At 36.3% G+C, this 17,280-nt stretch overlaps 1 protein-coding gene across 1 annotated transcript in view; it reads left to right on the plus strand.

Moving 5' to 3' along the window:
- ESR1 (estrogen receptor 1) overlaps positions 1-17,280 on the plus strand; it is a 158,710-nt gene that overhangs the window by 48,208 nt on the left and 93,222 nt on the right. Inside the window, 1 exon segment of the mRNA XM_010707191.4 lies at positions 4,338-4,842. Coding sequence (XP_010705493.3) covers positions 4,338-4,842 — 505 coding nt within the window.

Below are 17,280 nucleotides of genomic sequence, written 5' to 3' on the forward strand. Positions count from 1 at the left end.
GGAAAGCACAGAGTTTAGTAAGCCACTTTCACGCAATTAGTTCATTTCTCATTTCTATGACAGAGTGTTTAAATCTTCTCTGATTCATAAACATCTTTTTATTTAATCTCACTAAAAATCACTGGGTGGAAGAAGCAACTTTTGTTTTGACCTTCCAGGCCAACATCAGTAGTGCTCCTCAGTTACAGTGGACTCCCCTGCTTTTTCAGTATTCTGTAATTGCCAATCTGTATTTCCTTCCTGCATACCTATCATCAAGACCCTGGAGTGCGTCCAGGGAAGGGCAGCAAAGGTGGTGAGGGGTCCGGAGCAGAAATCTTGTGAGGAATGGCTGAGAGAACTGGAATTGTTTAGTCTGGAGAAGAGGAGGCTCAGGGTAGACTTTATTGCTCTCTACAGCTACCTGAAAAGTTGTTGTGAGATGGAGGTTGGCCTCTTTTCCCTCATGATTAGTGATAGGACTAGAGGGAGTGGTCTCAAGTTGTGCCAGGGGAGATTCAGGTTGGATGTTAGGAAAAATTTCTTCTCGGAAAGAGTGGTGAGGTATTGGAACAGGCCAAGGAGGTGGTAAAGTCATCATCCTTGGAGGTGCTCAAGAAACGTTTATATTTGTAATAAGGGACATGGCTTAGCAGGGAAATATTGGTGGTAGATGGACAGTTGGACTGGATGATCTTTTCCAAGGTCTTTTCCAAGCTTAGTGATTATATGACTGTATGATTCATGTACAGATAATAAAATCATTATTTCTTCAGTCATATCTCAAAAATAAAACAAAAACAACAACAACAACAACAAAACCCAACAATCCTATATCTGGCACAAACCTACAATCTTTTCAGAGTCTGCAGGACCAGTTTCCCTCAATATTTTATGGAGATATGTGAAAGACTGGGATAGATGACTTTCTCCTGTGGAATGTTCTCTACAATCCCCCAAAATATAAGACCTTCATTAAGGTGAGAGAAACATATATGGGAGCTTTATTGCACCTGAAAACACAATAGTGGAGAAATGCCTAAACCTATAAGATATAAGGTGGATTTCCCATTGACATGGTATTTTTTGAACACTTCTGTCTAGCACTGGAAATGAAGATATTGTAGCCTGTTCTTATTTTCATTTGCTCTACAGTTACTATCTGTGATTTAAAAAAAAATACTGAGTGTATGAGAAAAGCCCATCTCTTTGAACTCATGTATAAATCTCATGTGAAGTGGGATTTAGTGTAACCAAGTTTTTGAGTAGACTGTTGGTATCCACTGGTGAAAAATACAAAATCTTATTGCTATATCCTGTACATATTTCCATATTGTATTAAAAATGTATAAAATGTGACATGTAATAGATTAGTGAGATTGAACTGGGTGGTAGAGTAAGTCCTGGCCTTAAGGCACAAAGAACAGGATTTAGAAACTAAAGTCTCTTTCCTGGCCAAGCCCACAAGCCAACACATTGAATGTCATCTCTAAAGCAGGATGAAGCTGTATATGTTGCTTCAGAGCAAGTAGGGTAGTAATCACCATACAAGGAAGATAAACACTTTTGATAATATGTTTCATTTTACAGGTTTTTTTTTTTTTCTTTTTAAAAAGTCTACATTTGTTTAATATGCAGGTTAAAAAAAAATGCTTTTATGCAATATGCACAAATAAAAAAATCACCTTCCTAGAATTTTGCTTCATTAACCAGCTCCACATCCCTCCCCCAGTCCTTATTCTTTCTTTCATCCTTGATCTTATTCTACCCAAAAACAAACTAAAATGAAAATAATAATGATAGTCGAGGCAAACATTACAGGGTGCTATCCCAGAAATTTCTAGCTTGTTCATGAGATTTGGTGGTACTGAGATGTGTGCCAGGCTATATGTTGCATGGATACTGCAGTTATCTATTTCTGAGCCCTTGTAGGGGCAGTACTGCAACTTTTCATACCGGTCTGTTGAAAATTGTTCATAGGGTCTTTGGTTAAATGCTGTGGTGCAGACATGATGCTGCTTTTGCTTAACACTACAGTGTGTTTCAGTGTTGTTTTTGTATGGTAGAAATTTTAAATATTTGTCTCTGTGATAACACAGAATCCTCCCAAAATAATTCATGACATTTAAAAAAAATTGCATGTAAAGAGCACTGAGGTTGCACAGGATACACTCAGAAATCAGCTCTCTGTGCACACACTTCTATCTCCCCTCTTCTGCACAGCTATTATGCTTTAATGTTTTATTACGTGTCAATGTAGTATTTATGAATTAGCATGCACATCAGATAATGCTTAACATAAAAATTTAAAGTCTGTTTTGTAGTATACATAAGAAGTGGGCACTTCATATGGCAGACAGGTTTGCATTAATTCTCAGATTATGCAGCATAATATGAGACAATGCTTCTTCTGTGTATTACTGAAGCACGAAATGAATCTATAAGAGTGACCGACCTTAAACTCATAACTGCCATTCATTTCAGACTGTGTAGCCCAGCAGACAGGCTGTTGAGAGCTATACTTGCTTGCTGTTTTGTGAGTCTCTGCAGATGCACATTCACCCACTTTATGCAAACAGGCACACACACTTTTTTTTTCTCTCACACTCTCTGGCATATTTTCTGAATAACTCTTCGACGACTTTCTGAACTTCTGGGTATGATTGTTTCATTATTATTATTATTGTTATTATTATTTTACTAGGAACATGTTTAGTCCAGTGTTATTTAAACAGGCTTATCTCTTTGATCAAAGTCTACAATCTGAAATTTGAACAGGGTAGGGAGGGTGGTAGGGAGGGTGAGGAAATCTATCAAGTACATATTTATATGGTACTGTGACTTAGCTGCATGTCTGTAGAGGTACAAATATATATTACTTCAGTGTAATCTTGCAAATATAAGTGACTGCTTTTTTTAATAGAAGTTCTAAAACACCATATTATTACTAAGATAAAAAAGATTATAGTAAACTTATCTAGAAGCTATTAGTGACCTGTACAATCAGTTTTTTGGTTTCTTGCATTTTTTCAAAGGTTGAATTGAATAACTGTGGAGCTGTTTAAATATAGCATAAGCTTTGCTCGTATTCAAATCGTGCTAACTGGAGTCCATATATTAATGTGTTTAGGGTCAACATTAACTTATTTAACTGAGCGAACCGCAGACCACAGCAATAATGCTAGAGAACTTGGGACAGTTTTTGAAGGTTTTCATTTAGCTGGTTCCGGAGAACTGGTTTGTGAAAAGTTAAAATTATATAGGATGAGATTGCAAGATGAGGCATGCATGCCACACCTTTTCATTATGTCCTTTCTCCTTTCTTTTTTTTCCCCAAAGATAACTTTGAGAGTTATTTCAGTTTATTTTAAAACTGATTCCATTCAAGTACTTTACTTTCCAGTTGATTGCAAAATCTAAGCTTGCTGAGCTTTTGTTTGTGGGAATAGAAAAAAAATAATCCTGTTTTCGTTTTTTACGCACTGAAATCATTCTTCCCAATTTCTAAGATCTTACTATGGCAAAGTCTGAAGGATGCTTTGCTTCATCATTTTACAAGCTAAAACAGAAACAGAAAGAAATTTATGGGCTAATCTAAATCTTTTCCTCACTTTTTAATGTAAATTTTCACTTCAGCTAGTTCAGGTCGCTCTTACTGATAAAGCTTGTTATAAACCTTTTCTCCTACACAGATCTTTTACATTCTTTAATTTCTGTTAGCTAGTTTTGTTGACGGAGGCTGGTTACACACACAGACGCATGTGCTTGCACATGCATTTTGCTTTGCCATATCTCAGTTACAGCATAGTCCTACCCAGGGTCATTACAATGTACACATTACATATTTCTAGCAAACATGAAAATGAATCAAGCACGGAGAGATAAGCACAGATAGATTGGAGCCTGCTGAGGAAATAAAAGGCAGTAATCTGGCTGACCACTGGGCTAGTCTTCCTGGTCTGATTTCAACGTCCTTTCCCGTTAGCTGCTGTGGAGCGCTGGCTGCCCTGCAGTGAAAAATTAAATGAGTAGCAAGAATAAAGTAACATTTAGTGGCACAATTGTTTGGTGTAACTCCAAAACTAATTGTTTCTGAAGCGATGTTTAAATCAGCGTCGGCACAAGGCAAGAGCCTCTGGCTCACAGCCAGCACATTGTAACGCATATTAGTGCAGATGAGGAAGTCTCAAAAGTTAGAGGGAGAGGGAGAGGGAGAGGGAGAATGTGCCTTTCCAGTGCTCACCCTGCATTTATTTGTATACTCCTCCTTGCTGAGATCATAGGAATACCTGTGTAGTGCTGCTTTATTTATTATGATTTCTGCTGAGTCTCAGACTAAGTTCTGGTGTTTTTTTTAGGTGGGCTGCCAGCTGCCGATCTCACTGTTGACAGTAAAAGCAGATATGTTCCTTGCTCACTGCCATTAGCAATGACCATGACCCTTCACACCAAAGCCTCTGGAGTTACCCTGCTGCACCAGATTCAAGGCACTGAACTGGAGACTCTGAGCAGACCTCAGCTGAAGATTCCCCTGGAACGATCGCTCAGCGACATGTACGTGGAAAGCAACAAGACAGGAGTTTTTAACTACCCAGAAGGGGCCACCTACGATTTTGGTACAACCGCTCCAGTGTACGGCTCTACTACACTCAGTTATGCCCCTACTTCTGAATCTTTTGGGTCCAGCAGCCTGGCAGGATTTCACTCTCTGAACAATGTCCCACCAAGCCCAGTGGTGTTCTTGCAAACAGCACCCCAGCTCTCACCCTTCATCCATCACCACAACCAGCAGGTACCCTACTACCTTGAAAATGAACAGGGTAGCTTCGGGATGAGGGAAGCTGCTCCTCCAGCCTTCTACAGGTAAGTGCTACAGAGAATTTCTCTTTCTTCTTTAAGTAGCTATGCTGAGAAATCAGAACGTTGAAATATGTCTGCTCTACACTTTCATTTTTGTGTAAAGGACTGTGTAATCTTGGGGAATCATCCATGATATCGAGACCATAAAAATAGCAGATGATAAAACAAAACTGTAACTCACAGCTTACTGTGCCTGTGAGCTGTAAATTTTGAAAATTGTAAGTAAATGGGAAACAAATTAGATAATGAGTGTAAATGTTTCCTGGGAAAAGATGAAATCATAATTGATTAAGGAGTGGCAAACAATCTCCCTGTTGCAATATATTAAAATTACTGTCTAGAAGTATACCGAAAACGTGCAAGTGGCTGTTTGTTCAGCTCTTAGCTGCTAGTAAGAGTATTTCCTACTGGTTTCCTTTACAGGATAAGTGACTTATATTGGAAGTAGTTCAGAGGCACAGTATCCTTCCTAATAGAACTGTTAGAACTGAGTCAGTGACAGTATTTCCATCAGCAATCACTTTAATGAGTTGCCATAAGAGCTATGTGCCTGGCATTTTTAATCAAACTTCGATGTATATTAAGCATAAATCTAGCATGCTGCATTTGAAAATAAATGTAGATAAATTTAAATATAAGTTATTATTTTATTTATTTTATATTTATTCCTCAATAGAAGTGTTTTAACATGCACTGACAATTGTGAAAGCATATATTTAATTTCTGAAATATGTGGGAGAAACTGATAGAACTGTAGCTTCCAAGAAAATATAATCAAACATACCAATACCCACACTGTTAATCTTTGTACACTGTTAATAGCATAATTTTGTACCAACATATTGTAACGGACTTCAGCTAATTAAAGTGAACAGTTAGCTATATATTGTTTTTCCTAAATGTTTTCCATATTTGTTAATTTGGAAGGTACAGGTGAGTTTGATACAAATGAAATGACCCTCCAAAAATAAAACCAGGTTATTCTTTCCTTGCTGAGGCCAGACTTATTTGTACAAAATAATATGTTGCTGAGAACAGCAATGTAAGTTATTAAACACAATGTAACTCAACGAGAGAGAATCTTGTAGCAGAATCTGGTCCAAAAAACCAGATGGTGGTTGCACTTTTTGAAAATGATAATCAGTTTTGGGGATCAGGTGGAATAAAGATAAATGAAAAGATAACGGTCAGGCCAGGCAGTCCAACAAATATGTCTCTTAGCTGAACTGATTCAAACAAAACTCATTTTAGAGCAACTAAAGGCAATACCTCTAAGAGGAATGAACATTAAGTATCTGGATTGTTTAACAGTGGTGTGGGTGTAAAAATGTATTTTGCACTAGATATCAGGGTGTTTTTTATTTTTATTTTTCATTTTTTAATATGAACATCCAGTGCAAAGCCCTGTTAGAAAGCGTGTAAGAGACATGAGGTGTGCAAACAATGGAATAGTGAGTTTGTGAAGCTGAAATGCACATGCAGGAAATGGGCTAAAGTAAGGGCTTTTTACTTAAGGAGGGAGAAAAAACAAGGATCAATTGGAAATGGAATCTGAACTGTGGAAATGGCATTATTTTATTTTCTAATAGTGAATGGTGGTGAGGTACTTTAAAATAAAACTAGCATACATTGTAGTAGTAACATTCAGCTACTGCAACAAGCATTAAAGGGCAGAACTGTATTCCCTATTTCCCAATATTTCCAGTCAAGGATGGGTGTGTCCTTTCAAGATGCATTTTAGATTTGTACACAATTTATGGGGGTTAAAGCAGCGGAAATTAGGTGAATGCATGCAGGTGGTTTATCTGTATACAGAATTATATGAGTGATTTAATGGCCTCTTCTGGCCTTGATTCTGTAAAGCACATTTGACATGATTATATGAAATGTGCACCAAAGTCCTTCCTATCTTCTGTTACCAGGCATAGTACTGTTAGAATTAAATTGATAAAGCTTTGCTTTTTTAAATTTCACAAAGACCATGTTTAGAAAGTTATCATCTTGACAAAATTAAATTTTAGGTCTTTATTCTTGTACTGCAATCATAAATATTATGCTATAAATATTCTAAATATGTGTTAATTGTCTGGGAGATATCTCAGTATCTAATCATAGGGTACAAGAGCAAGTTCTTTCAAAAATTTTAGTGCAATACTTTCCAATTTGCTTTATTCATTTGTATGTTCCAACCCAATCTGATTTCAATCTGTCAATTGGATTCTGGGACAAAAGAGACGATGAGGCATTGTAATCTGGCAATAAAGACATAGATACTGGAGATCTGAAGATGTCTAACAAAATGATGAATTTCTGATGTAACATGTTAGTAGGAGTGCTAAAGGCAGAAAACCTATAACTAAAACCATAGCAAAATTTAAAATCTATCATGATCTGTTTATGATAGTTTGCTTGCTGTGATAATAAGTAATGTCATCAAAGATTCAAAAAGCCCCCTTGAGAATTCTTATTTGCCCTTTTGGTGCCCACAACAATTATGCTGTTTAGCTTGTAGTACTGGAAAGTTTGCATTGCATACTCCTTTTATACACTGGATTTGAGATGCAAAATAGTGCATTGTCTGATACAAGTGACTAGGACAATAAATATTCCCTGTAGATTGGAGTTGAAATTATATTTTGTATATACTAGGATAAAATGCTCTAAGTATTCAGTCACAAAACTAAAAGTATTTCACATGTAGTAAGAAAAAATTTTAATGTCATTTCATTTTGTTAATAAGCATTGAAAATCATGCTATTAACATGTATTAATTTACACATGCGTATTAATACTTTTATTTCTTTCCAGTTGTGTTTTAATTTCAAAAGACTTTATATCTTACTGCAAGATAATGACAGACTTCTGTGTCCAGCAGTAGAACATAACAGTACATAGAGAAAAGAACAAATGTTGTAAATGATAATAATTAAAAAACACCAATCTCTTTCTTACTATGCTTTCTAAATCATGGGTCATCCGAAGCTGAGATAAGAGAATGGGTTTAGTTAATTCATACTGTGCTGTCTTTTGCCTGATTTTTTTTTAATATCTGACCTTGTGGCTGGTTTTATAGAGAGCCAAATACCTTTCCCTTATCTCCCACTGTCTGTATCTTCCAGTCAGGGGCAAAAGGCATAGCTCTAGTAATGTTTTTAACTCTCTTCAGATCTTACATATATTTTATTTTCTCCAACACCTTTTTTTAGTAGTGGTTTTTATTAAAGGCAGATTACTAGTTGACTATTATTACAGGAAATACTGCACTCGTGGGTACTATAGTAAACTAATTGAAAGATTTCTTTTGTTCTTAACTATTATGTTTGTGTTCTGGTCAAATTATTTCCTTGCCCTTTGGTTCATTCATGGAAATACCATGAAGCCATTCAGTAGATAATTTACCTCCATAAATTGCTATAAACAATATCAAAGATGGATCTTTCTTGTTCTTCCAGTGTGCGATGTTTGAGTGTTATCCCACTGAGTCTGCACTTCTCAAATAAAATTCTGTCTCTATTTCAAGCTCTCTGTAGCCTTTGTTTGGTGCTGCTTCCAAATCTGACTGAAACATGCGTGAAAAGAGATGGCTCTTACCAGCTACCTGATAAGGGAATTTTTTGTTTGTAGCGAACGACAGAGCCAGGGAAAGTCAGCTTACAAGCAGAAATATTAGATCAAAAATCATTCGTTACTTCCTCTAGTACCTCAAGCTCTGGAATTAAATTAATAATTTGTTTAGCTTTACTTCTTATTATCATATTGAAATTGACACTGGGCTTCTAGAAACCAGTTGTTCCAAACAGTTTGATCACAACTTTTACATCTAATGTTTTCCAAAATGAAGAAAGATTACAAATGTATATTATCTCTTCTGCATTTCATAAACCTGTTTGAAGAACAGTGTTATTCAACCTGTGTTTTTTTTTTTTTTTTTTTACCTTACCTGATTCATTATGAGTTTTTATAGCTGCTCACATTGAATTCTAAATAATGAGGATTTTTTCAAATTTTAAAAGAATGTTAGAATGAATCAAAAAATCAAAGGTTTAGGTTTTATTATTATTATTATTATTATTATTATTATTATTTATATTCATAATGAAGTATGAGTTATTCCAGAACATGAAGGAATACTATGTACTATGAAGTTGTTTTTCTCTAAGGCATCAATCTGTTCTCAGGTCTTCTTCAAGCAGCAGTGAGGTGTGACATTTGACCAGAGTTTCCCCAACATTCATTGTTTCTGTTTTCAGAGATTGTCCTGGTATGCCTGTTATTTTTACAGCAATAGGTGCCTGTAAAGAAAGAAATAGGATAACTGCATATTTTTCTATCTTATGGAAGAACATTACAATCATGAAGGATTTGTACAAACCAACTTTTTTGTACTTTCAGCTTTCCTTGAGGAATGTATTAATGCAGTTTGAGAGGCTGTAAGATTAGATAGGGCTGGTAGATATTACACAGGATCTAATGTGCGCCTATATCTTCCTGGAGCAGCAGCTAGCTGTCAGTGAGGATAGTCACCTAGGATAGCTCAAATAGCATAAGATGTGGACAGCAGCATCAAATCTTCACATGGACTCTTACTCTGTGGAAATACAGAGAGATAGAGGCACTGTAAACAAACACATAACCTTTTTCTAAGATACATGATTCTAAAAGATCAGTTGTACCAGGGTCTAGAAATGTGAGTTTCTCTTTCTGTATCATAAAGATAGCCAAACAGACTCATTCTAGTATAGATATCTATTTAATGGAGATGCAGGTAGATATGTATAGATGTTCAAAATTATGTGAAATTAATTCCACCACATATCCTACTTCTAAAGAATCAAAGCAGACAACATCTATAATCTCCCTTCAGATAGATACAGCTCTACATCCCTTGAGAGGAAGAGTATTGACTCTGTGTCATTGGCCTTGATCACTCTTGCTCTGAGACTATTGAAACAACAAACACTGCTCACCATATCTGCTCTGATAGGGAAAGCATTAATTGCTGGCACCAGCTCCTTCAGCAATTGCAAACTGAACATCAAATTCCAGGAAACAAGAAGGACTAATCAGAGCTAAGACATCACTCCCAACAATGCAAAGAAGAGTCCTGCAAGTGAAATGCAACCACTTCTAGTAAAATGATACAAAGTAATTTGGTGTTGTTTACAACTACATACTAAAACTAATCATGACCTCCCTGCTTTGTCTTTAGGGAGTTTTCTGCTATTTATTCATGTGTAAGAGCTGAGATTAGGGCAAAGATGCTGTCCATAAGCACTCTCACTGAAAGCAATGCTTTCATTGTGGGTTCTGCTTGAAAATTTACTAGAAGTCAGACTGGAGATTCTACACTATTCCTATTTATTTGGATTGAGCTGTAAGTGGACATTGTTTACCACAGGTAACTCTGATCAATGTGATCAGACCACTGGTCAAAGCAAGGCATTTTCTGCTAAGTTCAGATTCCAGTTGCTGGAAGAGTTCTTCTCTCATCTGAATCAAGATATTCTGGTGCAAGATTATCAACTTGTGAGATACTACTTGCCATATTTCACCCATTACATACTTACAGTGACACCTCTTTGAGACAGGAAGACCATAAAATTCAATTTGCAAGTTAATCTTCCTTGACAAGATGCAACAGTATTGGAATTGGGAATGATCAGGGCAATTAATTTTAATCTTTCAGTAGAACAAGGAAATGTAGTCCTCAGAAAACACGGGACTCAAATATGTATGTCTTATACATAAATTCTATTTGATAGATGTTCAAAAGAACACTGGTGATCTTCCAGCCATTGCAGTGACTATCATAACTAGTGACACAACTACTAGCATATACATAAATAAGAAAAGATGCCTCTCTCTTTTTTTTTCTTTTCCTCTCTATAAAAGCCATTAGTAAAAGAAAGTAACAGTAATGGTTGAAAATCAGAAGTAACTAAGAATACATCTTAAGCAAGCTGTTAGTGGCTAAGAATGCATCTTAAGCCAGCTGTAAGTGGCTAACAGTGAAAAAACTTGTGTGTAACCACTTCAAATCCATTGAGTAAAAAATCATTTTACAGCTTCAAGAATATAGTCTGTCATGCAATGAGTGAAATATATTGCATTCTGTTTCCACGTGCTGCCTTCTCACAGCAGTGCCAGTTCTCAAAACTTACCTCTCCAGGACTTGAGCAGCAGTATCTGTGTAGGGTAGTTACTGAGGGCCTTTGCCTCCCCTTGACAATTACACATCCATGAGCAGCTAGGCAGCACTCAGTTGAATTTGATATCCACACATTTCACTCTCCAGTCATAAGTTAAAAGAGTGTGGAGTACATTATTTTCATCCTAACCATCATAGGTAGATAGAAAGACTACTTTTAACTGATTTCCTAGTGAAAACTTCTGTTTATCCTTTGAATATTTTTCTGTGTATCATTGATCTCTAGTGAAAATCTTGTCCAATTCAATCACAAATCAAATACCTTCAGTCCTCTCTGTCTTTTTATTATTTGCTATCATACAAACCTGTGAAACACTGCTTTGTTCAGTTTGCTTTAGGATTGGTTTGTGCTGCTACGATATAACTACAGAACACTTCCTAGGATGATGCAAAGGCAGTATCTAAGCTAGGAAGAAAGGGGAAAGGAAATTTACTCCAGCACAGGAAAAGTCTCAGCTCACAGTAAATACAAATGGTTGGGAAGATAGGGTGCAGAAAGCAGAAGCAGCATAAGATTTAGGCCCCAAATCTTAAATAACAATACTGAGAACTCATAATATGCTTTCCAGATAGCCTCTGCTTCTGATTTTACGTATGGTACAGTTTAAATTGAAACATACAACACCTGCAGCATTCTTGCTACTTCCCTTTTCTGTTATTTTTCTAAACTTAAATATTATTAAGGTTTATGAGATAAGATTTGCTCATTTGTAAATCTATGAAAAATATTCCAGTTTTTAAAAGTTTACATTTATTATCCTCTTCATAGTTGGTCTGTAAACAGACAAACTTTAGAAGGTGCTAACTTTAAAAATCATTTTTAATTTTTCCCTTGAAGTACTATAAAATCTGTTCTTTGGCAGAACTAAAATGTCATAAACACCTCGTCATCTGTATTTTATTAGCTTATAAAGCTGGTAAACATTCTTAAAGCATTTGTTGCACTGGGCTATCTTGATCAAACAATATCTCTAATTATTCCTCAGTAACTTCTATCAACTAGTGTCTAAAGAAAATTAATTCAAGTGAGTGTTCCCTACTTTGCTTATTAGTTACACCTTGAACTTGAGATGGGATCCCTGCTTCAAATTACTTATCACAGAATCCTTGTACTCAGAAAACTGTAGCAGTGACAAATAATACTGAGGCTAAGAGCATATGCCAGATTTAGATATCTTTGGGGAGCTAACATGTCAAAGAACAGCTTTGTCTGTTTGCTTCCATTCTGGAGTAAAATGACACTCCTCCTTTAGCAAAACTGATAAACACAAGCAAGGAAAAATGAGAATGCTGCCAAAATATGAGCCACTGTAATATAGTTCTTACCTTGCAATAATTTTACATGATTTGAATTATTTAGAACGTATGGGTCAAAAAATATTTATAGCTTTGTCTTGCTGTGTAGTGAGAAATATCATCCTAGCTTTCATTGACAAAGTTATCAATTAGAGATAAAAGCATTCAAAACCTGGATGTGGTGCTTCAGCAAGTTCTTAATTATCTAAAAGCTGGCCAATTAGATTCATAGAGAAAGATTGAGCAATTGAAACCTCTATAAAATAACAGAACTGAAAGTTTTAGTGGCAATAACTTAAGAAACAGTATAATTGTAAGAAGTATTAAGAGTACCTTCAAGGCACATTGGAGCTTAAAAATTTCAACAATACTAAAGTAGGTTGCACATTGGTAAGCTACTATTACTTCTTCTGGATCCAAGCAATCAAAATTGTTAACAGAAGAAAACTAATCTGATTCTGCAAAGAATATTTTAAACACCTAAGAGCAAAACTCCAGTTTACTTTCAGACAGATTTAGCTTTAGATTTTCTTCTTATCAGATCCACCGATTCTTTATTGATTACATATACTGTCCAGCTTTGACTTATACTTTCAGTGTTAAATGATAGTCCCAGGGAGGGGTTTTTTTCCAGGAAAAAAAAAAAAAAAGCCTCAACTTCTTAAGTATCAGAAAGATACTCTCTGGGAGAGAGAAAACTTTGCTATAAAAAAAAAGACAATTATTTTTATTGTCTAGCCTAGCCACCTTTGTAGTATGGAGCTTTAATATTTGATAGTGTCAAGTCTGGGATTTTTTTTTTTTTTTTTGCCAGAAAATCTGCTCAAATTTAAGCTTCATTCTCTTGAAGCATCATACTTTTCACAGTGGGAAATAGTTTGCATTTGTTAGCTAAATTACATGAAATTTCATCTTTATCATGCATTCTTGATCCTTTCTCAACTATTGTATAATGACTTGATTGCGAAAGCATCCTTCTTTGACAAAATGGATCAGGTTGCTTCTCCATAAAACTGTATGGCTTTTGAACAGCACTTTCTCTGCAATTATTGCTTTGGGCTGAGGCAAGTTACTGTGAGATGAGAGTCAAAGATTAATATAAGTTTGGAAGGTCTCTGGAGAATATCTGGTCAACATCCTGCTCAATATAGGGCTAACCTGAAAGATTGATCAGTTTGTTCAGGCCTTTATACAGTTGAGTCATGTATATACCCATTAATGGAGATTCTACACATATAGGACAACCTTTTATATTGCTGAATCACTCTTACTGTGAAATACAGTTTCCTAATGTGCAGTCATGATTTTCCTTACTAAAGCCTGTGCCAGTTTTCTCTTTTACTTTTCTTGTGCTTCTTCCAGAAGAGTCTGTCTCTATCTCCATTGCACTCTTTCCTTACGTAGCTGAGGATAGCAACAAAATCTTGCCTTAGACTACTGTTCTAAGTACTACCTCATCTTGGTAGTCATCTTGCTCCAATTTGTCACAGACTGTCTTGAACTCAGAAGCCCAAAACTGGAGGCAGTTTCACAGGTGCCAAAGAATAATCTCTCCTGCCTATGCTTCTGTTAGTATGTTGTATAAGGCCTTCTTGCTAGGGCATACTGCATAATCCTGTTCAGCTTGTCAACTTGTCTGCTAGGGCCCCTGGGTAACACCCTGTGGAGCTGCTTTCCAGCCTTTTCTGTACTTCCACAGAGAGTTCTATCCCAGGTGCATGGCTCTACATTTGCCAGTGTTGAAATTCCTTTGTGGCCATTTCTCCAGCCTGGTGAGGTCCTTCTGATTGGCAGCCTTGCTTTGCAGCACGAATATAATTTTGCACACTCTCCTTGCCAATATGGTATGGTTCATTAGTTTGCTAAGGATGTAATTTGTCCCTTTCTCTCTGTTGTTAATAAAATTTCCATCTCACCATTGATTATACAGGAATGCTACTAGTGGCTGGCCAACAACCGGACTTTGTACTGCTGATAGTAACCTGTTGAGGCTAGCAGTCCAGTCATTTTCCATCCACATTACAGTTCATCTCTGCAGTCCACATCTCACTAATTTGGCTTCAACACTGGACGTTAGAAAAAATGATTTCTCTTTTTAATGTCTTGTTGCTTCGTGTTAGTTCTAAAGAATTTGGCAGAAGTCACATCAGTAATATGCAGTCAAAAAACTAAGCTTGTAAGATTGAAACAGAAGTAAAGGAGATCTCGCTAAAGAACAGAATGGAGACAGAAAATTAATCTGGAGGGGCTGATAAGGTACAAACTTTAGATCCCTGTAAGGATGCTGTTGTGAACTGGCAGACAAAACACGGACAAAGAAAAGGAAGGAAAGATCTAGTAGGAGGAAGCAGATATAAGAGTTTGAGAAAACTCGAAAAAAAGAGTTTGAGCAGGTATAAGAGTTTGAGAAAAACCAGGAAAGTGAACTAGGAGAAAATCCAAAAGAAAACTGAACTGGAGAAAAAGAGTGGAATTCAGAGGTACTCATGAACTGAGACTCGGAGTGGAGACAGTGGCTATAAGCAAACTTGAAACAGAGTGTATATTGCAGAGCATGGGGTGAATAAATTTGAGAGGGAGAAATGGGTTGTGTCTCAGGCTGTGTAGAACAACATCCATCCTAACAGATGCATGAAACTCTTGCATTTCATTCCTGTTCGTCTTGAAGATAATGGCTTAGCCTAGCTGGTTGTTATTCCAGTAGCCCAAGTGGTAGAGGTCAGTGCTGTTGACTGAGCTTCCATCACTCCTGAAACACTGACTGCCATTAAGGGACTTAATGAAATCTGGATTTGGGTGTTGATGATTCACTTTCTTTAAAGCCTTGGCATTTTGCATCTCTGCAGAGAAAATATAATAATGTAACATCAGAAAGATTATGTCATCAGCCTTCTCAAAGCTGAGATATGCCAGGAGTAAATTTGTTTGCCTAATTTCAATACATGTGAAATGAAGTTATTACTGCTTTACCACACAGGAGACTTATGAACAAACATTTATAGAAAATGACCTGCAGAAAATAAATAAGACTGTATTCAGAGTAGGCTTGAATAAGAAGCTTGACATGAGACTACAGCTGAGCAAGGATAAAAACATGAAAAAGATGAGTAGGTGCTCAGTCAGTGAACATAATTTTGGAAGCTAACAATGATATTACTAAATTGTTTGAAATGGAAAAACAAATGTTCCACTGGATTGTTAAACATGCATACTTAGTGTTTTTCTTGGGAAAAAGTAAAGAATCAAAACCAAAATCAAAAATTCACCATAAATATATCTTAGTTTCCATCCTGTTATGGAATTGTATGTTCAGTTACTTTGCATTTATTTAGATGGAAAATAAGGGATGACTGTGCAGAAACAAGGAGTTAATGCACTAGCGTTTCATGTTCTTTAATTTGCTTCTGACATGTACTGTTTGTGATGTGACCCTCAGTTTCTTTTATCCCTTACTTAAGATGAAGGATTTTTCTGGTTTCGTTTCAACAAAGCACCAAGGATCTTACTCTTCACAGGAAGAAATGTGTATCAGTACAAAAGCCAGTCCAGAAAAATAATAATTTCTCTATGTCCCTTTTTTGAAAGCACTTAACAAAATTACCAAGGCCAAGACTGTTTTCACTGAACAGTTAGCATCAGTTCTTTATTATTCACTAAATAGCAGCATTAGGTATTAATAGCTTCAAGCTGTTTTCATGTATGACTATTTTCTGACTCATACATGCCTTGTTTTCTCTTTATCTAACTCGCTTTAATGTTAACAAATGTTGAGCTGTCTGGAAATGGCAAGTAACCCAAAAGTCTAATAGGCTGACCCTCTGTCTCTGCTCTCCCTCCAAGTTGTTCCAGAACTAAAACCTGTAAGAATGGAGCAAAATGAATTGCCTTGCTTATGACAGGGCAGATATAGTGAAAAATAAATGGAAACAGGTTCATGTCTTCTGCCAAGTGCTTTGTTTAAGTCACATAGCAACCTAAAATGAGGAGTCTGGAGGTGGTTGTTGTAGGGTAGAGGTGTCTCCAGATTATCTGAGGAAATTCTGTTTGTCCCAGAGAAATTACTCAGATCTGTCTCTGTCTTTTATGATTACATCAGTGAGAAAATTTAGGATACAGTTTGAGTTATATGGACAATTCTGAAACCCAGACTGAGAATCAGACTTTTCCTTTAATTGTCTGAGCATGAGAGATACTCAAGACTGCTTTTGTGAGAAGTGAGTCTCCTTAAAAAGTATAGTGCTAGAAATACATTTGTCCCATATATTCCAAATAGAAAAAGAAAAAAAAAAAAAGAAGAAATATTGATCCAATGAAAAGAAGGTCAGATATTTCATTCATTTATCAAGGTAAACAAAATCCACCCCTCTGTCATCTCAATGTAGTTGAGGTATGGAAGTTTTCTATAGCGTATATTGTGAATCATTACATGGAAATCAATAGATAAATGTTTCCAGCGGGTATTTTTACAAGTGGGAAATGTATGGAGCATGATGTCCAGACTTTTGTCTGTGCTAGGCTCTACACTAAAATTGTCATGGGGAACATTTCATTGAAGAGCTACTTTTATTTCTTATATTTCCCTTTTGGTACAATCAGAACTCTCAACTTCTTTTACAGAATGGATTTTTACAGATTCAGTGGTCTGCAGGAAATCAGGGGTGGAATGCTCTTCATCTCGCTTTCCCTATGATTCTTTTTCACTTCCTAACTCACTAGCTTGTGCAGCAGCAAGTCTTCATGTAAGCACTCTGGTGCAGAACTACACCTTTTCTTCTGCCTGCTGCTGTATGTACACCTGCACTATTTAACTGCTGTGATATATGAGCTCCAGCACATGGAGTTGGCGAGGAGATGAGCTCCTGTGCAGGGATGCAAATGTGTTTCCACATATCAACAGCAAGTGAAAAGAAGAACCAAGAATATGGGTTGTGGAAGTT

The sequence above is a fragment of the Meleagris gallopavo genome, chromosome 2, assembly GCF_905368555.1.
Source record: "Meleagris gallopavo chromosome 2, MGAL_WU_HG_1.1, whole genome shotgun sequence".
In the NCBI taxonomy this organism is placed as follows: domain Eukaryota; kingdom Metazoa; phylum Chordata; class Aves; order Galliformes; family Phasianidae; genus Meleagris; species Meleagris gallopavo.